The sequence below is a fragment of the Papaver somniferum genome, chromosome 9, assembly GCF_003573695.1.
Source record: "Papaver somniferum cultivar HN1 chromosome 9, ASM357369v1, whole genome shotgun sequence".
Lineage (NCBI taxonomy): Eukaryota > Viridiplantae > Streptophyta > Magnoliopsida > Ranunculales > Papaveraceae > Papaver > Papaver somniferum.
Genome location: NC_039366.1, coordinates 31,248,684 through 31,270,423, shown reverse-complemented (window position 1 = coordinate 31,270,423; position 21,740 = coordinate 31,248,684). Strand labels below are relative to the sequence as shown.

At 34.3% G+C, this 21,740-nt stretch overlaps 3 protein-coding genes and 1 long non-coding RNA gene across 5 annotated transcripts; 2 read left to right on the top strand and 2 right to left on the bottom strand.

Moving 5' to 3' along the window:
- Nucleotides 1–212: 212 nt before the first annotated feature.
- LOC113313371 lies at nt 213–2,231 on the bottom strand. 2 transcript variants are annotated; one of them, XR_003341818.1, is made up of 2 exons: nt 2,122–2,231; nt 213–398 (listed from the first exon to the last, which is right to left on the bottom strand). It is a non-coding gene; the product is annotated as an uncharacterized LOC113313371 (long non-coding RNA). The 2 variants fall into 2 exon arrangements; XR_003341819.1 differs by having other exon boundaries at nt 213–406; nt 2,122–2,228.
- A 13,310-nt stretch (nt 2,232–15,541) lies between these two features.
- Nucleotides 15,542–16,473, top strand: LOC113311023. Its single transcript, XM_026559866.1, has one exon. It carries the CDS (start codon nt 15,790–15,792, stop codon nt 16,201–16,203), a length of 414 nt encoding a protein of 137 aa, XP_026415651.1. The 5' UTR covers nt 15,542–15,789; the 3' UTR covers nt 16,204–16,473.
- Nucleotides 16,474–16,755: 282 nt separating this feature from the next.
- On the bottom strand, nt 16,756–18,741 carry LOC113311707 (pentatricopeptide repeat-containing protein At3g62890-like). Its single transcript, XM_026560512.1, has one exon. It carries the CDS (start codon nt 18,739–18,741, stop codon nt 16,756–16,758), a length of 1,986 nt encoding a protein of 661 aa, XP_026416297.1.
- A 490-nt stretch (nt 18,742–19,231) lies between these two features.
- LOC113308625 lies at nt 19,232–20,184 on the top strand. The gene has a single exon (XM_026557088.1). The coding sequence runs from the start codon at nt 19,262–19,264 to the stop codon at nt 20,081–20,083; it is 822 nt and encodes a 273-aa protein (XP_026412873.1). The 5' UTR covers nt 19,232–19,261; the 3' UTR covers nt 20,084–20,184.
- The last annotated feature ends 1,556 nt before the right edge of the window (nt 20,185–21,740 follow it).

Sequence of the window (21,740 nt, the reverse complement as noted above, 5' to 3'; positions counted from 1 at the left end):
ATCACACAGGAGGTGTGGGGATTAGGGTTTGCAATCAATGTTTGTAATCAATGTTACCTTGGTAACAAAGCATTCAATATTCACTGTTAGATGAAAACCTGATTAGACTCAAGCTAAAATCTTTCAACTGTTAGATCGTGTAACACCCCGAGTTCTGGACCAGGGTCAAACCCATATGGAGATCCGAACTCGAAGTGTTACGGGTCAGAATAGAAACTTAAAAAATTTATTCATATACGAAACATAATTAAATCTTTATATACATGAGTTGATTCGTATGAATTTACTGAATATCTTTAACAACATTTCAGTTAAGATTTACATTTCAAGCAATACAATAACACAATTCAATCATTAAGCTACTCATTCTTAGCTTTCGCTGTGCCACTCTAATAAATCTGCAAGGCTGTCAATTGGGGTGAGATGACAACTCAATAGAATGCACCCCTATTCTCTAAAGATGCGAAAACAAAATCATTTCATCAAGGAATAACAGTACGATAACAAAATCATTTTATCAAGGATGTCAATCATTTAGTGCAACTTCAACGAATATATTCAACCAACAACATTACCTCACAAATATTATTTTCAACAAATCATTCAATTCATTTGTTTAATCATGAATTCACAATAAAATATTGTTTCTAACAAATCATCTTAAGATTTCTAAACAAGACTTCACAATATTAATATTATATCAGCAAATCATCCTTCAATCACGAGTTCATAATACCAATAATACTTTCAATAACTCATCCAATTAGATTTCACACACGAATTCATAACACTATCAATATTTTCTACAAATACTTCAAACCGTAATTCAGTGCTTGAGTTCATAAAGCCAATAAGGTTTCCACAAATCATTCAATAGAGATTTCAACAAACGATTCACAAATTAATATTGTCACCGACAAACCATGAGTTTACAATACCAAAATAATTGTCAACAATTCATTCATCAATGATTTAATACATCTATGTACGTATTAATATACACAGAGAAAACATGAGTTTACTAATCATCCATTTGGGATTTAACACATCAATTCATAATTCATCCATTTAAGTTTCAAATCATGAGTTCATAAAACCAATTATGTTTCCAACAAATCATTTAATCTATATTTCAACACATCTCACCAAAAAATCTTGAGTTCACGGTACGAAAACCTTGGTCCGTACACCCACCTATCGTTTATCGGCACAGACAGCCTCTATCGATGGTCAGGAACGAAAGTTACTATGGGGATCATACTCATTGGATATCGGGGATCATTACCCTTTCATTCACAGTACGAAAACCTTGGTTCGTACACCACCTATCGTTTATCGGCACAGACATCCGCCATCGGGTCGGGAACACACAAGTTCCCATGGGGATCATTATCAATTTAACTCTCGGGGATCATTACCCGCCGTTATCATGAAACATGTTCTATATATTATAAATTATTTTTACAAACAATACAAGCAAGTAAGCAACCATGGCTTAACAACATGAATTTCTTTCAACCATTTAATCAAACATACTAACTGCAGACATTTTACATCATGTGTTTCAGGTGATAACATTTTCCGATCTACCTAAAAGTTTTACTAAACATTCATGATACCATAGTTTATAACATATCCAAATTTCACTTCAAACTAACGGCTCAATAAAAAGATAATGATTTTACAAACGCATCACGAAATTTGTGCAGATAACACCAGTTTACCATAATATTCACCATAAATTGATATTAGTCTCAAATTAAGAAAACCCAAAGTATAATGAAATATAATACATTTATCTACAACTTTTGTTAAGACTCCAAATCATTTTAATATCATTAAGACTACCTAAGAACATCAAAACCAATGTAAAATGAAACTGTCCAGAATTTCAGAAACTATGATCCAAATTACAAGAAACATTCAACGGTGAATTTATGCTGGAAAATTCTAAAACTTTAAAAAGAGGTACCTAATCATGTTATCTATGAAAGTGAGAAGCCTGATCATCAATACAACATATATATTTATTTAAATAATTTACAGAAACCTAACAATACAAAGACATATGAAGCAAACACCAAAGATAAACACCAAAAGAGAAAGGGTCTAGCATTATACCTCAATTGAGTTGATCCTCTACTGATTTTTATAATTAATCTTCCTACTCAAGAACCCTAGATCCATCTCCGTCTCCTCTTTCTCTAGCATTTTCTTCTCTAACCTCTAACTCTCTCTCCTAATTTTAATTATAATAAAATCTATATTAATACAATATTAAAACTATCACTAATATACAAATTTATTATTTTGTTTATCTTTTCATTTTACCTTAATTTTATCTATTTATTAAAATGACTCTATTTCCACCTATAGTTTTCTTAGTTCAAGCAACCGACCTAGGATAAGGTCAAAGAACAACAACCTAAATAACAAGTTAGAGGGTATAACCTGACCCGAAACCGTAACTAAAATACAGGGTATTACAGATCGAACTTAGCTTTTTACACACAAATGAAAAGTGACTTCATTTAGATATGAGTAACCGTACCTAAACGTGTACACCTTGTTGGCTCAACAATAGTTAACCGAATTTAGCCATATGAACACTTTCATATCAACCTTGCTCATCTCAACCATAACTAGTTCACATGACTCAAATGACACTAGTTCTAGAGTTGTTCAATTGTTTATATTCTCATAGAAGTATACAAGACACAATTATAGAAAAATCGATTTTAATTCACTCAAATCTATTCATGAACATTATAGCCACGGTTTGCAAAAGATTGCATTTCTTAATATATAAATGTATTAGTTCATGAACAAACCGATTTTAAAACATAACCTACTCAAGTATGCAAACAGGTACGCATACCTAAGTGGCCGGACTAAGTTTGGGTCGCCAGTATGCGAACGAGTACGCATACCTTCCAAACTCAGTTGAATTTTCCGGACATGAACTTTACGCCAGTACGCATACGGGTATGCATACTAAGTTCCCGGACTTTCATTAAACCAACCAGTACGCATACATGTATGCATACTATGGTTCCCGGACTTGGAATAACTTGCAACAGATAGCATACAAGTACGCATACTATGTTATACCCAATCATGGTTAATATTTCTAAACTCCCATTTCAATCATTGAAACATTATTAGAAGACGACAATAGCTGTCTCACACAAACTATTAGCTTCGAAGCAATTTTTAAGTGATCGAATGATCAATACCAAACATTCCGAGTATACATCAAATGACTGTCTTACATAAATCATGTAAGATATTACCAGGCGATTTTCACATGATCATCTTTTGACTTTCATCAAGAATATAAGATGAACTTGGTTAAAGCGAAAGCTTACCAACACATATTTCGAGAAATATGTAAGCACGTTAGACTCAGCTCGAAATATCAAATGTGTATAATCAAAGTCTATATAGCTATACGACTTTTGTCTCAAATAGGAGATAGAGTAGATAGACTTTTGAGTGATAGATGAGTTCAAGTCTCCACATACATTTTGTTGATGAAGTTCCACAATCTCCCCTTAGTAGTTATTTATCTTCAATCGATGAACGCCGTGAAGTATAATGCTCAACTACACTTTCTGTCCTAATCCGAGACTTAGCTATAAGTAGATTAGAAATCAAGACTTATAGTTTTAGCAACTAAACTTGACAAACAAGCTTGAGATAACAACGCTTGCGAGTTCGACCGAGCAGTGCTCTAACAATTTCCTTCTATGATGACATGTTTCTTAGACTCGTATCTTGCTGGTAAGGATCGAAGAATTTTCATCATAATTTCCTTTTAGGAGATAGTCCTCCCTAATGCAAAACAATCATTAACAATACTAGATAACTTTTGATTAAATTCTTCAAAAGAATCCTCATCAGTCATGCGGAGGTTTTCACAGTCAAAATTAGGTTTTGAAGCCTAACAACTTTCTCCGAGGTATCTCCTTCGAATACATTTTCTAAGATATCTCAAGCATCTTTATACCTGGTGTACGAAGTCACATGGTGCTGGAGATCTAGGCTTATGGCGTGGTTAATAACGTTTAACCCATCTGAATTATGATTTACAACACTTATCTTAGATTCACTATATTCTATCAATGGCTTTGCAACAGTAGCTCCGTCTACAACAAGTGTTGGTGCATTATAACCAATAACTACAATTTTCCATGTCTAAAAGTCACGGGCTTGTAGAAAGGAAAGCATAAAAATTTTCCGCCATAAGTAATATGATCCATCAAACGCTGGCGGTACGTTTATAAAGATTGCACTCCTGTCCATATAGTCAGACTGCTTCAAACACATACTTATTATGTCTTAACGTGTTTGCCTGCTCTGATACCAACTGAGAGTGCTGGGGGTACCAAGTTACACCACCAACTTTTTTTTGGCAATCTGTATGGACAAACTCAACACAACTCCGAGAGTAAAAAATAAATCAAGGAAAGTGCCTAAAGTTATATCTCTCTCTTTTATTGTTAGAACGTTTACAGAATTGAATCCGTGAACCTAACTACAAAGAGAGTTCTTGGATGGTGCAAAATACCAATGTCCAAGGATAAATCAAGTCTTTTACAACTAACAAGGTTGGACCTAGCTACTGTGAGTGATCAACGCACAACCTGTGATATTTCAATTATAAAGATAAACAGTATAATGTGAAAAAAGAAATAACACAGGCACTAGAAGTTTTGTTAACGAGGAAGCCGAAAATATTGAAAACCTCCGGGACCTAGCCCAGATTGAACACCAAACTGTATTAAGCCGCTACAAACACTATATTACTACCAATTAACTTGAGCCTGGAATGTAGTTGAGCCCGAACTCAGTCTACCACTGATTCAGGTACTGTCGCGCTCCTTACACGCTTTTGAATCCCATCAGAACTCTATGCAATTGATTCTCTTATATGATCTCACCCACAACTAAGAGTTGCTTCAACTCAATTGAATACTTTAAACCAAATCTTCCTCCCGCAGATTAAGTCTATATTTGATTTCCTGATTTACAATCTAAAAGGATGATCAGATCAAACGATAGATCCAGGTGATGGAAATCGATGGAAACTTAGACAAAAGTATGGCTAGCCTCAAAATCCGGACTTTTGCAACCCGAGGTGCAGCCTAGATTATTATTCACCTCACAAATATAAAACTTGTGGAATCAACAAAGTATGAGACAAAGAGACTCTGTTGATTACTATCTATCTTGATTGATGTAGCAAGGGTCTACAAACAATCAAGATCAGGATAGTCAAGTTATCAAGATAAAATATAACTGGACCTGGCTTTACGAATCTCAATGAAGTCTTTGTAGTCGCTAAACCCTACAAAGGGTTTCGGGAGAGGATGACTCTAGATACAACTAGGACACACCAAAAAGTAGTGTTAGGATTCAAAGATCCCAATTTCCAAGAGTTCTCCTTATATAGACTTTAAAGCTTAGGTTGCTTTAGGTTTAAGCTAAGATAGCTTTGGAACCAAGAAAACATTGACCACATTTAGATGAAAGTTTTGAGTCTTAATCACATATACAAGATATACACTACGGTTAGGTAAACCATAACCGAACCGTGTATAAAGACTATGTTCAACATGGTTAGTCGAAACTAGTATTTGAACTTAAAAGCTTAACACTCATTTTCATGTTCACTAAGACATTAAAATTGAGTCACAATCATGTGATCAAGTGAGTCTAGTGTTAATTAGAGAAATTATCAAATGCAAATTACTTCATAGAAATAATTTAATCACAATTGAATCATGATCGACATAGTTTGTAAATGTTCAGAGTAAAATTACTTGAATCGTTCGTGAAAGTCACAGTACGTGGACCAGTTTGCAAACTTATATGCAATTACCGAGTTCCGGAGTCTACAGAACTTTTAAGTTCATAAATCGGTTTGCAAACTTATGCAATTACCAAGTTCCGGACTCTACAAAACTTTTCAGTTCACATATCGATTTGCAAATTTTTAACTCGGTTCCCTTACCACAGTTCCATAATGGTTTGTATACGAATATACATACCTATACGGATCACGAAACAAACATATTTTCCCATGATGTACATACGAATATGCATATTACACAAATATGAAAGTCAATATATAGCTACTTCGCTACGTGTACGAATACATGTAATATGGTTTCAGACATATAACCGTTTTCTTAGTTTGTAAGACTGATAACACTGTCTTGTATTCCGAATATAGTAGTTCTATATTTCTCTAAATCAATTCGAAACATTCCTGAATAATATCAATGATACATATCATTGTTCCTGGCTATTTTCGAATGATAAACTTGAATCATGATTTGGTTCCGAACAATAAATTGTTCTCCAACGAATTTGATCAAGTATGAACAAATGTTCATTAAGCTTAGTCATTATATTTCGAGAAATTCTTAAACTAAATAATTAATTCTCGACTCGAAATTCTTCTCTATGCAAGCTAGTATAACTAGTTATGCAACAATCATCTCAAGGATAGAAAGGTGAATATAACTTGAGAAATAGGTGGTTCAGTCTTCACTTACCTTTTGTCGATGAAGTTCTCCGAAAGCTTCAGTTGATGTTCGCCTTCAAACGGTAGAACGCAAATGATTACTGGCTCGTTTATCAACTCCACTATCCTAGACCGAGACTTAACTAATTGTAGACTAGAAATCAAGATATAGTTTTGACAACTAAATTTGACAACAAGCTTGTTATATCAACACTTGTGAGTTCGATCGAGCAATGCTCTAACACTTCTCTTCTGACATAAGGTCACTCAAACCAGATCAAGAGATTAGCGGTAGTTCAGATCTGATTAGATCTGACGTTGACTTGTGATCATCCATTGTAAACAAACTTTGTTCTGTGCATGATCGATCATAAGATGGAATCAAGTTTGTTATTGTGCAGGTACAGAAGACAATTGAAGGTTTGAAGACAAAAAGATTTTCTTATTGCTTTGATATTTGTGTGATTTGCTTCGTGCACAAACTTGATCGGCTAGGATCCAATTAGATCCGGTTTATCTTTGATAAACTTGTTATTTCTAGTCGTGTTTAGATCGACAAGCTATCATTTGGCGGTACTCTTTAGAGTCGGAATCTGATAGTTATGTTTGACTTGATCTAGTTAACTTGTTAATCCATATCTTGGAAGATCTAATCCGAAAAAGGAGTTTAATTGGTTTTAAACATAAAATCCTTTGTCAAAGCTCAACTGTAATATCTCTGATTAACTTCTTGAGAGAAGAAGAATGGTTACCAAACAGATTAGTCATTTACTGTTTGGAAGACGATGTAAAGGGATGAGTGCTTAAAGTCTTCAGAAAGGCAGAAAAAGCTTAAGATAGTGGAATTTATCTTAATATTCACGTGCGTTAGCCAAATTGGTTGTAGGCGCAGGTATACTGAGGAAACTAGGTAACTAGGGGTATTTTACTTGGTCTCAACTATACAAAGTTGGTAGTGATCTATAACGGCTTAATTATTAGAGTGTTCAAAACTGGACTAGGTCCCAGGGTTTCTCTGCATTTGCAGTTTCCTCATTTTATAAAAATCTTGATTTGTCTTTATTTTTAGTTTCTGCAATTATAATTATTATTTTTAGCTATAATTAAAAATAAATATATTGTACGTTAATTCCAAACACTTGGGTTAATCCCTATAGTTAGGTTCGGCTTCGAACTAGTAACTATATATCAAGTGTGTACCTTGTGGTTTGCTATCTTCTTGACAGTCTATGTCTATATTAGTTCACGCAAGGTACCGGACTTACAAGTTGATATCGAAAAGATTATGGTGTACTTGGTACCTTCTCCATTCCTTTGGTGGTCTAATTTTTTTATATATTGGAGAGAACGGATTACAGTTAGCTAACCCAGTTCATGAAATATTGTCATCTTAGTTTACGAGCCCGCTGCAGGGTTAGAGAACGCGGTTCACTAACCGTTGCATCCTGAACTGCCTATACGGTTCACGAACCGTTTTACCAACGATCTCAGTAAAACTTGAGCAGATTCTCAAAGAATTATTTTTTAAATATGTTTAGCATTGTTATGACTCTCATAAACACCTCTAAGACATCACTGGTCACTAAAACATTTGTGTATGTGGATTATGATTAAATTCTTAAGTGTTTAAATACACATCACATAACTTATTAGTTCATATGGCATATTTTCCAGAACAGTTATTATATACGGTTCTGTAACTGGAACACTGTATATATTCTTCTATATGATTTCAAGAGTAACTCTCACATGCTTAGTTGAAACACTAATTAGAGTTTCATCTAAACAGAGAAAATGTTTACTTGAATCTCAAGTTATCTTAGCTTGAATTCTAAGTAACCCTTAGTCTTGAACTTCTATAAATAGAGATGCTCTTTCAACTGGGAAATTCAATCCCTGACACTTTGTGTCCTAGTTGATAGCTAGAGTTATCCTCAATTGACCTATGTTTCCTCTGAGAAACATAATTAGGTTTATGACTTAAATACTTCACTTGGGGATTCGTGAAACCAGGTCCAACTATCTTTACCTTGATAGTTCATGTATCCCGATCTTGTTTTTCTGTTATCGAGGTTTTCGTAATCTCTTTCAGGCAAGATGGATAAAAATTACAAAGTTCTCTTCGTCTCAGGCTGTGTGATTCCTCAAGATAGATATCTGAAAAATCTTCTTAATTGATTAATTCTGTTCTTGAGAGGTGGTTAAAGATTCAGGCTTCTCATCTAACTGAGTGTAAATGTTCTGGATTGTGAGATTTGCTAGCTTTGTCTATTGCAAATAGATTTCCAAGGCTTGATCTTTGATATAAACGGGAAACCAAATAGGCTTATCTATTAGAGGTAGATTGATATCAAAAGTCTTAACTTAGTTTGAAGTAACTCTTAGGTTGTAAAGGATGTCAACTAAAGGAATCAATTGCGTAGAGGATTGTGACTTCAAGAGACGTACGAAGCGCGACTATAGCTGAATCTCTTGAATGATCGTTTCAGTCTCAATTGAGGCTAGTGTCCGTAGAGGATTAATAGAGTTTGGTGTTCAAATATGGATGAGGTCTTGGGGGTTTTCTGCTATTGTGGATTCCTCGTTAAAAAAACTTCAGGTGTCTTGTGTTTTTCCCTTTCCGCATTATATTGTTTATCTTTATAATTAGATGTAGAAAAGTAGTTTGTATTTACTATTCCCACTATAGAAACAACTATAACTTTTTGATAAGCTTTTTGAAAATATTTACTATTCCAACTATAGAAACAACTATAACTTTATGTCATATATCATTGGAACTAGATATTTTTATCAAAGATGTCTGAAATTTTAACCATACTTCTCTTTGTGATTTACAAATTTTATTTCACTCTTCTAATCTAGAGTTAAAACATACTCATCTTCGTGATTTTTCTAAAGGGTTTCATATTAAATCCCATGGCACAACTATTATTGGAATGATCCTCCGTTTCGGTTATCTTTTCGGGATTGATTTCTTAGTGTCGGGTGGTAGAGGAAATGTGTTATTTATATTGAAGTGGAATTTTTAAAGGTTATCAATGTTAGCGCTTACATCCAACTCGGTCAAGCCATATCATCTTTAGACTTATTTGTAGATCCATATTATACGAAATCACGAGCGTTAAATAAGACGGCGGGAAGGCTAAATATATGGTATTGGTGAGTTTTATTTTTGTGATTTTTTTATGTTCTTCCATCTTTGCTGAAATACATGTTAGGTTTTGATTTTTGTTCATTTATCTTTGTTGCGAAATACTCAGTTTAATTCTTTGATTTTTGTTTTTGTAAGTTCTCTTCTTTCATCGTAGTTAAAATACGTATACACATTTGGATTTCTCAGTTTGATTTTCTTGCGTGTAATGATTTCTTTAGTTTCTATCTGAATTTGAAATGCTTGTTGTGTTCTTTTCACTTGATTTTGACGGTTACATTAGTTAGTTTATGGCGCAACTACTTAGGCCTCAGTGGTTTTCCAAATCAGGGTTAATTCACTCTTTTATCTTCGTAACTAACTAGTTTTTAAAATGATGCAGAAATTATGATGCACAACTCACTCGACATAAGTTATGATGAAAAACTCACTCGATAATTTCAAATCAATCCTCACCACCGCATCAGATGGTGCATGCCGAAATTTATTGGACATTGGAGATGTTGAGTATATTATGGTTCACGCGACATTTGAGATATTATGTGATCCCACCGCTGAGGATTTATTAGGTGGTCAGAATTTTGGTTTCTTAAATGAGTACGTTGTACATGTATTGATGGAAAAAACCCTAAATTCTATCAGAGGGATTCAAGCATGCTCCAAGCACTTTGTCGTCCTGAGAGGTCTAGAGTTAGAGGTAGAGAACTAAGGAGCGACATATCGTTTGTTAAGTCTATTCCTCAGAGTAACTAATCATGGATTGATCGGTGACACTAATCCGAAGAGAGGAAACATGCGAGAGGTAATATATCTTTTCAATATCATATTAATGTTTCAGTTAGTTTTTTTTTTACAATGTTGTTTAACCAAGTTGATCATTTTGCCTTTTCTTTTCCTGCAGATATAGTTCAACTAAAGAAATTGCGCTTTATTAAGGAAGGTCTTAATAAAGGGGAGCGAGACCTGTTTTTTTCCATCCAAAACGAAGCAAGAGATAAACTTGAAAAAGCGGAGAAATAAGCCAATGCAGTTCATATCTTGTGTTATTGTATCTTGACTTAAAAAATGACGATTATCGAATATTTTAAGAACTTCGAATTGTTCTATATGCCTATTAGTTACTATATAGTAAAAAAAAATTAAGAGAAGATGAGCAAGTTTGAGAATCTTGTTTTCCCATTTTATGACAAAGAAGAGTAAGAAAGGGAAGAGACGACTGAGGTTGAGCAAGAGGAAATTAGAGTTCTGAAGAAGAAAAAGAGGCATAAGAAGGAGAACATTAGGAGGAAGAAACTGAAATCGAGAAAACAAAACCGAAATTGTTCAATAGACACAGACACATATTTTACTCATGTTATTGATGAATATGAGGAAGACACTTATCATGACAAAACGATTGTTTTACTCCGTGGATCACAATTTATATTTTTAGACGTCCCGGTTTACATTTTACGTAAGAGAGTCGATCAAAGGGAAACTGAAGGAGTTATGCAAGCATCATTCCTCCAATCTAAACTAGAGTTACTTCAGTTTGATATTCATTAACAGAGTGACATACTGTGTCTCTATGGCCATCAAACCCTAACTTAGATTGTCATAAACATTCTCACTAAGATGCAATCAAACTTTAACAGATTAGTAAAGTATGTCTTTCAATGCCTCTTTAATAAATTTTGATTTTTCACTGCTGTTTCTTATGATGTCTTATCTATTACTTGAATTCATACGTTTTTTATTGTTTTAGTAAACTGGATGAGTTATCTAATTGTTTAAGTCAGGTTTCATTTTTTTTTAATTGTGCATTTAAATTGTCCAAGTCGAGTACTATTATGGCTTCGATGAACTTTATCTAAGTTTTTGAAGGTTTTGATGATTTTCATCCACTGATCCTAGGGTTAGGTCTTTCTTTTCTTCTAGTCTTGTTTTTGAATTCATATATTATGTTGAGAATTTAAATATTTTGATGATGCAATCATCTGATATTTAATTCTGGTTAATAAAACCTAGCATGAGAACATAGCTAATACTTTAAGATACTATGAATACCGTATCGAGTTTTTTCATCATTTATTTTAAAATAACTTTTAATTCCACATATACTACTGGAAACTATTCACATACAACAATGCATCGGGAAAAATGAATCAAACCAAAATTATGCAGACGATTATTTTAATAAGTTTATTTTCCTACATAAAGTAAGTTGGCTAGTTAGTCTTGCAATCAAATTTTTCTCTTTAATCGAATCTTGCAACGTACAAGATACATATAGTTCTATTTGTTGGAGTAATACACATCTCGAGTTTCATGTCATATCCTAAAAAATAGTGAGTTCCCATCTACCCCAATCCTCAGTCACAAAAGTTTACTAAATTAAATAAACATGTGTCTTTTATACAATAATCTTTTACAATAAACACGTGTTAGTTACAAAATATATCGCAATCAATCCGTATTATCCAATTATTAACGTTACAAAATAAATATGTATAACCTATAACAACCAAAGTTTTATTCGATGCTTCCTGGTTATTCTTCATCGTCTCTAAAGGATGTTTTCAAACTTTCGGTAAGGAATCATAAAAACCAAGTTGTTCTCAAGATTTAATTTTACAAGGTCATAGAAGAAAGTTTTTTCTTTTATTTCTTCTTCTTCTTTCACATGTTGGATTTGAGCAAAAATCCTTTCATCTTCTTCGATCCTATATAGATCATAATTAAAATAGTGATCAAATGTATATTCTTCATCCATCTCCAAACAATTGTTTGAGAAATAAAGAGAGGAACCGATGGAAAAGAAGAAATAAAGAGAGAAAACACATAGAAAACTGGTCTTCTTTCTCGCATATGAGTTCCTGCTGAACTTATAAACTCTAATCATTCTTGCCAAGCATTTTTTACTTATTTTGGACAATATACAAATTACAGTTCAAGTTCTTGCTTTTGACTGCAAGCATGCGTCAAAAGAGTTGCTTTTCTATTTTTACCGAGTAGTTAAAAATGACTCTAGGTTTACCGGAGAAAAAACCGGGATAAATCCCGTGATTCACAAAACAACGGACCCACTTTTACCTTTACCTATCCAAATGCTAGTATCATTGCCCCTCGTTCGTCGGATCCCCTCGCAGAACTTTCCCCGGTTATATTGGGCGTGAACGTTACTCCTAGTTAAAGAGTCGTGTCAAAAGAAGTTTTTATTGCAAAATTACTACTGAGAACATCAAAATGGAAGAAAAATTTTCTCATAACATTGATTAAACAAAAATATACTTCAAAATCTAATTTCTCGCTCAGGGGATCTTTTCTTGCAAAATGATGCGAAAAAGCATAAAACTTTGACTAAACGAAAATATACTTCAAAATCTAGTGCCTCGCTTAGAGGATCTTTTCCACGGAGTTCACCATTGAAACGGCTGATGGTTCCAATACCAATAAAAAGTATAGACAAGCAATGGATTTTTCTTGGTGCTACTGGTTTTTTTACAGATACTAGTGGCAAATATTGACATACAACAATGCTTTAGAAAAATGAATCAGACCAAACTTAAGCAGACGATCATTTTAATACATTTTATTTTCCTATATAGTAAGTTGACTAGTTAGTCTTGCAATCATTTTTTTTAATTGAATCTTGCAATGTACGAGATACATATAGTTCTATTTGTTAGAGTAATACACATCTTGAATCTCATGTCATGTCCTAAAAATAGTGAGTTGTCGTCTACTCCAATCCCCAATCATAAAAGTTCCCCAAATCAAATATACATGTCTTTGTTATGAAATAATCTTCTATAAAAAAATGTGTTTGTTACATAATCTCTCACAACTAATGCGTGTTATCCTTCAAAGTTACCAAATAAATATATATAAGCTATAACAACCAAATTTTCCTCCGATGCTTCTTTGTTTTTCTACATCGTTTTTAATGGATGTTTTCAAACTTTTGGTAAGGAATCATAAAAATTAAGTTGTTCTCAAGATTTAGTTTTACATAGTTGGAGAGAATTTTTTTATTCCGCATTTCTTGCGAGATGACTACTGAAAACAACATAAAGGAATAAAAAGTTTCACATAAAACTTCGATTAAACAATAATATACTTCAAAATCTAGTTTCTCGCTTTGGGGATATTTTCTTGCGAAATGATGTAAATAAGCATAAAACTTTGATTAAACGAAGATATACTTCAAAATCTAGTGCATGGCTTAGAGCATCTTTTCGAGCTTAAAGCAAGGAGTCATAGAAACCAAGTTGCTTTCAAGATCAATTCATGAAGCTTGGAAAAGAGCTCAACTCTAAATGATTTATGACTTAAGAAGATAAATGTTTGGTATCTCTGTATCTAGCGCTAAGTATAACTGCAAAATATCCGCAGTTACACAAAGAAATTTAGAGGTACGAAACTTAACTTAGTAAAAACAACTAGACGCATTATAGTGAAAGTGAACACAAATTTTAATGTGGTTCAGCTATTAAAAAGATCTATTCCCATGAGAATGATGCTTAATATCTTATAGAAATTATAAGTCTTACCTTTTCACGATAAGATTAGAAATATCAAAATATTCTCGAACTCACATTATTCTTTTCTCTTTTCACGTTAATTACTCTCCCAAAATTCTGTCCAACTTTCTACACAAGTTGGGTATTTATAAGTAAAACAAATTACAAGTTATGTTCTGGTATTTCTTGAGCTACTGTGCTTCAATAACCCTCCTTCTCGTTTGGCTTAGTTTCTCTCAAAGGATTGTCCGATATACTTCGTGTCAGTTTTCCATTGTTGAATTATCCGATCACGTATTTAGTCGAGGTACTAGCGTTCCACATCTAGGACTGTACATGGTACTGTTTAGTTCGATTTTCTACCAAACCAGAACCAAAACCGCGATACTTTGTTTATTGGTTTCTCAAACCAAAACCAAGCCATTAATAAATCGGTTCGTTTATAAGCCGAAGCGACTCAGTTTTGTGCATAACCGTCCGTTCTCCATGACTGAGTATATCATCAACTTGTTTTCCAATTCAAGGAACCAAAATCCAATTCACCTTTTAGGAAAAACACAAAATTAAACCAAAATTTTTTGTTCATTACGGACTGATCAACAACAGCAACAAACCCACCCCATTGTTCATACAATTCAACGAATTATAATCAAGTAAAGCTTCCAAATTGAATATGTAACAAGAATTAACCAAGATTTCATTGACTAGAATGAAAATTCATACCTAAAATACATCTTGAAAATCACGTAAAACAACTAAACATTAAACCTAAAACAGAACAAAAGATTCTTACACAAGAAGAAGATGATATAGGAGACTAGCAATTGGTTGAGGATAGGAAGATGAGAGATGTGAGAAAAAATGAGAAGGAAATTGAGTTCATATGATTACATTGATAAGGATTTTTATATTTTTTACTTAATGAGTAAGATATAAACTCAATATATTTACGGTTAATTTTTTTTTTTTGAAACGATTTTGATTCCGTTATCTCGGATTGGAGGATTTCACCCAAACCAAACCAATCATAGCCGTTTATACGTTCTAACCGAATCAATTATAATGGTTTTATTATCTCCTAATTGGTTCCGTTCGGTTTCTCGGTTTACCAAAAAGTAGTATAAGGTCACATTGTCTTTTATTTCTTATTTCATATTTTACGTATCGTCATTAAATATTCTATCTTGATTTTTAAATTTGACCGTTGATTTTATCTCTTTTCCACGTGTCTTCGTCAAGTTGAAGTGGTAGATACAGGCGTAGCGGCTTTCAAAATTTCTTTATATGCTCTGCATCTTTCTTCTTATCCTACATTTGTACCTTGGGATATGTCCATACGGGGATCCGATATTTTGCCGTCACAAGTTCCGTTTCCGCCGGTTGTCAATTTGGCACGTTTAGACATCCTTTAAAACCGGTTCGCAAACCCAGCCCGTATAAAACGTAGCCCAGTAGCCCTTCATTCAGAAACCCAAGAAATTCCAAGTATTTAGTTATTCCCTCCTCCCCCTTTCTCCATAAACCCTAGCTTTCTTCTTCATCAGACCTCCTCTTGCAGAAAACACTAGCAGATTTCATCAGAACCCTCGATTTGTTTGAAGATGAAGACAGTTTCAGGATTTGTGTTATCATCAGAACCCGTATCATTATCAAAAGCTTCATCAATTCTGAAAAATTTCGTGTCTTCTGAAAATGGTGCTTCTCATGCTCTTCGAGTTTATGTGAAGCGTACTTATGCTTCACTGAATGGATTAGCACAGTATCATAGTAATTTGGAATCTGGTAAATCAGAACGGAAACTGAAGAGGAAACCCAAAGCTGAGGTTAGTGAAAATGGAGTTTTAGCAGATACTGGAAACAATTACCAAGAAGAAGAAGTAAAGAGTGTTGGTAATACTGAGGAAGGGATAGTGAAAACAGAGGGAAAGAAGAAGAAGAGGAAGAAAGTGGAAGAAGAGACGGAGGATGGGGAAGAGAGGGATATTAGTCGGAGTAATAAGAAGAGGAAGCATTAGAGATTGAGTGAGAATTGAAATGCTTATCGAAAGATTGAATCTTTGCTTTGATTGGGTATTTGTTTGAATTTATGATTCTCAGTTCAATTATATGAAAATTGTGTCTTTGTTGATTTGTTTCCATTGCCGGATTACTATTTTTTAGATAGAACTGACTGTCTTTTGATCTTTTTGGATTGATTTTGTGATTCTGGGAACATGAGTGTCCGATTAACAGTGTTTGTTGATACTGTTTATCCATCTAAGTAATGAATTTGAATCCGACTCTCATTATTTCGGTATTGATTTTGCTTGAATTATAATTTCATTGTCTTCGTAATTGTTCTGTAAACATTTGTTTGAAATCTGTTCAGGGTATTTGCAACAAAAACATATGGGTACTGCTATCACTAGGTTATTTCAAGTTAGGGCTGAACTAGTTTTGATTCAATCTTTGTAACCATGTTGTTAATCCACATTGTTAGGAGTGTGAGACCATTTTTTTATCGACTCCAAGGTGTTCTGTATTGTATTCTTGTTCTTGCTACTTGAATTATGTGAAGTATTCGAGTGTTACCAGAACTCATTACAAGAACAACTACCATCTCTGAAGTGATGAAAGCGGTTACAGTCTCGGAGAATGATTTCTCGATTGTATAATTGGGAGACTAGCTTTATTGCAGCGTGACAGTCTCTGCAAACACGGAGATTTTTCACCACTCGAATTGGCTTATCATGTCTTGTATTTAGAAGACCAAATGCAACTGCCAGCTTCTCACTATGTACTGAAAGATTCTGTGCTTTCTCTTCCTCATCCAAGTCGAAGAAAACATTTGAAGTATCAGGCAGATAACCAGCAGATTCCAGCTTCGAGGAAATCTCATTAAGTTTGGTGTATATTGCTTGGGTCTGAGGGTGAGTCTTATCTCCAACAACAAATTCGTGAACCATGTTATCAACTTCTATTGAACTGCATCCTGGCATCTTCCCAACTCCTCGAGATTTCATCAAGTTCCGCACCCTGGTAACTTCTTCCCATTCACCAGAAGCGGCATACATATTTGAAAGCAGCACATAATAACCTGGATTTGAAGGATCCAGTTGCACCAGTTTCTGCAGAACTTTTTCACCTACTTGGGAGTTCCTGCAAATCCTGCAAGCATTGAGCAAAGAGCCTAAAATAACTGAATTAGGTTCAATGGGCATTTGATCTACGAGTGTTAGGGCTTCATCCAGAAGTTGTGCTCGTCCCAGTACATCGACCATGCACCCGTAATGTTCAATCTTTGGAGGTATGCCGTAAACATTTTGCATTTTGTTAAAGTAAAATTTTGCACTGTCAACAAGCCTAGTGTGGGCACATGCATTTAGTAATCCCACAAATGTTATGTCATCAGGTACTATTCTTCCGTCTTCCATCTCTGTAAACAGCTCAATAGCTTCTTTACCACATCCATGGATTGCTAACGCAGATATCATTGTGTTCCAGGACACTAAACTCAACTCTCTCATTCCCTTGAAAACATCAAATGCCTTATCTATAGAACCGCACTTCGCGTACATATCTATTATGGCGTTGCAGACTGATATGTTATGATCAAATTTGTTTCTTTTGACAAACATGTGGATCCATTCTCCTAAATCTGTAGCACCCATAAGAGCACAAGCTGGAAGTACTGTGACTACTGTGATTGCATCTGGTCTAACACCAGCGATCTGCATTTTCCGAAAGAGAGCTAGGGCTTCAGTTGGCTTTGAAGCTCTGACATATCCTGCAATCATGGCATTCCATGTTGGCAGAGTCTTTTTTGGCATCTGATTGAACAATCTTTCTGCAACATCAAAGTCTCCAGTTCTGGTGTACCCACAAACCATAACATTCCAAGAATGTTCATCTTTCTCAAGCATCTGATCAAAGAGCTCTCTCGCAGTATCAATCTTCCCCGTCCTTGAATACCCAGCTATCATGGAATTCCAAGTCGCTGCAGTTTTATTCTTCATCCTGTCAAATAAGCTCCTGGCAATTGCTAAATTCCCTTCTCTAGTAGTGGCATTGGCATACATGTTAAGCAGTGAAGTGTAGACGTGCACGTCTGTCTCTTGAATCCCATAAACAATGCTCTGGGCATGAATTGCAGGACCAAGTAAAGAGTCGTTAACAGTACAAGCTTTGACGAGGAAGGTGAAGGTGTAATTGTTGGGTTGTGTTCCTCTTTCTCTCATCTGTCTGTAGAGTGAAAAAGCTCGCCCCGGTGAGTTATTATTAGCATAGAATCTAATCATGGTATTATATATAAAAATGGTTGGTTCATGTTGAAGATTATCGAAAACTTGAGTAGCATAGTTAAGGGCATCAGCAGAGGAAGAAGATGAAGTACAGAACTGTAAAAGTTTTGCATAGATTTCTACTGGCAGGTCGTTTCGGATGATGCAAGCGTGAATTTGCTTGGCTTGTTGAAGTGAGCTGCATAACTCTAGCTTGGAGGTTATAGTTTGAAAGTTCTGAAGATTTTCAGGTTTTACTTGACTGTAGTAGTTGGGAACAGCTTGAGCTGCCATTTTAGTTTTCTTGTGAAAAATTTGTCTGGAAAGATAACTTATCCAAAGGCATGGTTGAGAATTGAGATATGGTTGAGTCAGATGAGTCAACAAGTTAGATGAGTCAACAAGTTAGATGAGTTGACTCGCTTTTGGATTTTGGTCTTGTGACTGGGCCTCGTAACCCACCTATTTTGGCTTACGAGGCTTGGTCATATACACCAAATTTTGGTCCATGAAATTTTCTGAAATGCAATGCAGTGATTAAAAATTTCCAGGAGATGATCTCACAATTTACACAATGAACTGACGATGATTTTTTTATTTTACAACGAAACTTCTTAATATTCCTACTTTGTTAAATTCAACCTAATCCAATTCATTTTTTTCTGTTGACCGTGGAGTTTATAATGGTTTTATTATCATTTCGTTGGTTTAGGTTGCTAATTAACTACTCCAATAATCATGACTAAATATATGCATCAAAAAAGAGGGAAACAAAATTCAAAACATAGATTCGAAAAACTTCATAAATTCTTTCATGGAGAAAATATGGAAGAATCCCTCAGTTATGTTGCTTTTACTAGTATTTTTCATGCCATCCATGGCTAGAAAACTCCTCGACGGTGAGAAGAAGTATCAATCCTTACCACAACCACATTTTCATGCAACCCATCAACATCATTCTAACCCGACCATTTTCTTCATGAAAGACATACTTTACAATCCTAATAACCATTCACCAAAATCACAATCACAATCATCATCGCCATCATCAATGACTACCCAAATCAATAACCATCAAATTCATCCACACCATGATCCAATTACGGGTCATTATAAACCTCCAAAGGAAACAAAACCATCACCCAGGTCCATATCCGACCCGACGCATCACTTGAATTCAGTTCCAGCAGGTCAATATCAAACATTTAATCCTTCAATATCAAATATAGGTTTTACATTTCCCGCCATGGCAACATTACAAGGATTAGAATCTGGAAATATAACTCCCATTGATGAACAGTTGATACTAGGGAGTCTTGATCCTTTGGTTATTCATACTTCTTCGGTGTTCGGAAAAGCTAAAGGCGTGTACGTCAAAAGAAGTAATTCGTTACCTGTTAATGATCGTGCAAAAGGTGATCATATGATGGCAATGACTGTGATATTGGCTAATAATGGCGGGAGACTTAAAGACAGTTTGAGATTCTTCGGTGTTCATCGAGTTACTGATCCTGAATCTCATATTGCTGTTATTGGAGGGACTGGAAAGTTTCAGGGGGCTAATGGATATGCCTCGGTTAAGAACATTGCCGTTAATTCTAAGAATTTGCTTTTGGTTACAGTTTATCTTAGTTGATTGTACAAGGATAATTAAGACCTTATATCCTGAAATTTGTATTTCATTCGCAATGTTTTGTAATCACCACATGTACTTTCAAACATTCTGTTACATCTAATGTCGAGACATGTTTGAATTTTTCATTTTTTTTTTGAAGCTCTAAAGAGCAAGTACAAAACCTTCCCCTAATGTAACTCCGATTTGCAGACTGATGTTTACATTATGCTCCTATGTCTTATTGCTGCAGATTTATGGCATATTAATTTGATTGTAACTGACCATTGGTAGTTTTTGGATTGCTGGGGTTAGGTTGACCAGTCAAATAAGAGATTTAATTAAAATGTCGGACAAGACAAAAGTAGGAACTTTTTTCTTTTTTTTCGGAAGCATTCAAGAATTTTGCCTCGGATGCTATTATTTCGCAAGGCTTTTGGACAGACCGAGATTATGAACCACACAAGAAAAAAAATGGAGTTTGCTTTTTCTCTCACAGTTTTTTTGGTGGATCCCAGTGGATCCCGCGGAGGACAACAGGATATCCCGTCTTTGGATAAGTTTTGTTTCTGGCGGATTTTTAGGGCGGTTTTTTGGGAAGTTTTTTAAGAATTTTTACGAAAATTCGTTATTTTGTTTTATTTTATGTCAGAAAGAATTCCTACCGAAAATTCCCCACTACACATAATGGGATCCAAAACACCTATATTTCTTGGTGTGGGCTCCTGGGGCTATGTGCATCGTGAAAATTCTTCGATCACTGTAAAATCGTCATTTATTAATTTATTCTCTTTTTAGCTAATAATTATCGGAAAAAATAGAGTGGCATAAATAAAAAAAACCCAAAAGCAAATGATTTTCATTTTCTTTCTCTCATAAAATTCAAAATACATTGATTTCAAGGGAGATTATAAATCATATAACAAGCATAAAATTCGAAATACATTGATTTCAAGGTAGATTATAAATCATATAACAAGCATTAAAGATGTAGAAAACATTAAAAAATAAATAAATTAACTATTCAACCAATTCTTGACAGATCCAAGATGTTCACCAATTATTTTAACTATTCGAAGTGACAACAAGGACAATAACAATAACAGATCTAAATTAAAAGGCCAAATACGTTTTAACCAAAATATATCCGCACCACCGCAGGCTTGCAACAATGAGATATCTTAAAAAAATCCAACCAAGGGTTTTCAAACCTAGGTTTTTTAACATGTAAATAAAGGCAACAAGAGTAACATTGGTCTTTAGGGTGACAAGAATAACACGAGTAACATCAGTCTTTTGGAACGATCGAAAACGGTCAGAGTCTTATTGAATCGAAAATAATGTCTTGATAAGTTTCACTGTTACTGTTAATGAAGTTACTCATGGTGTTGCTGACAGAGTTGAAGATGATTTTGCTAATTTTATTTTTGTTGATGTTGTTTCCATCAAAGCTAAAGAAGTTGTTCTTCTAATAAAGAAAGAGCCACAACCCTCAATTGGAATCGTCATTACTTAAAACAAAAACTAGCAAGAAAGATATTTTAGCAAATAAATCAGAAACACAAACACCTGAACTGGAAAAATCCTAAATCTCGTACTGGAAAACGAAAATACAATAAACTAGGATGCAAATAATTAAATTAAGTTTTAATAGATATATAGAAAGCAAGAAGAAAAGAAG

Excerpts from the sequence above, each read along its gene's own strand:
- LOC113311707 (XM_026560512.1), bottom strand. The coding sequence starts at position 18,741 with ATGGCAGCTCAAGCTGTTCCCAACTACTACAGTCAAGTAAAACCTGAA.
- LOC113308625 (XM_026557088.1), top strand. The coding sequence starts at position 19,262 with ATGGAGAAAATATGGAAGAATCCCTCAGTTATGTTGCTTTTACTAGTA.
- LOC113311023 (XM_026559866.1), top strand. The coding sequence starts at position 15,790 with ATGAAGACAGTTTCAGGATTTGTGTTATCATCAGAACCCGTATCATTA.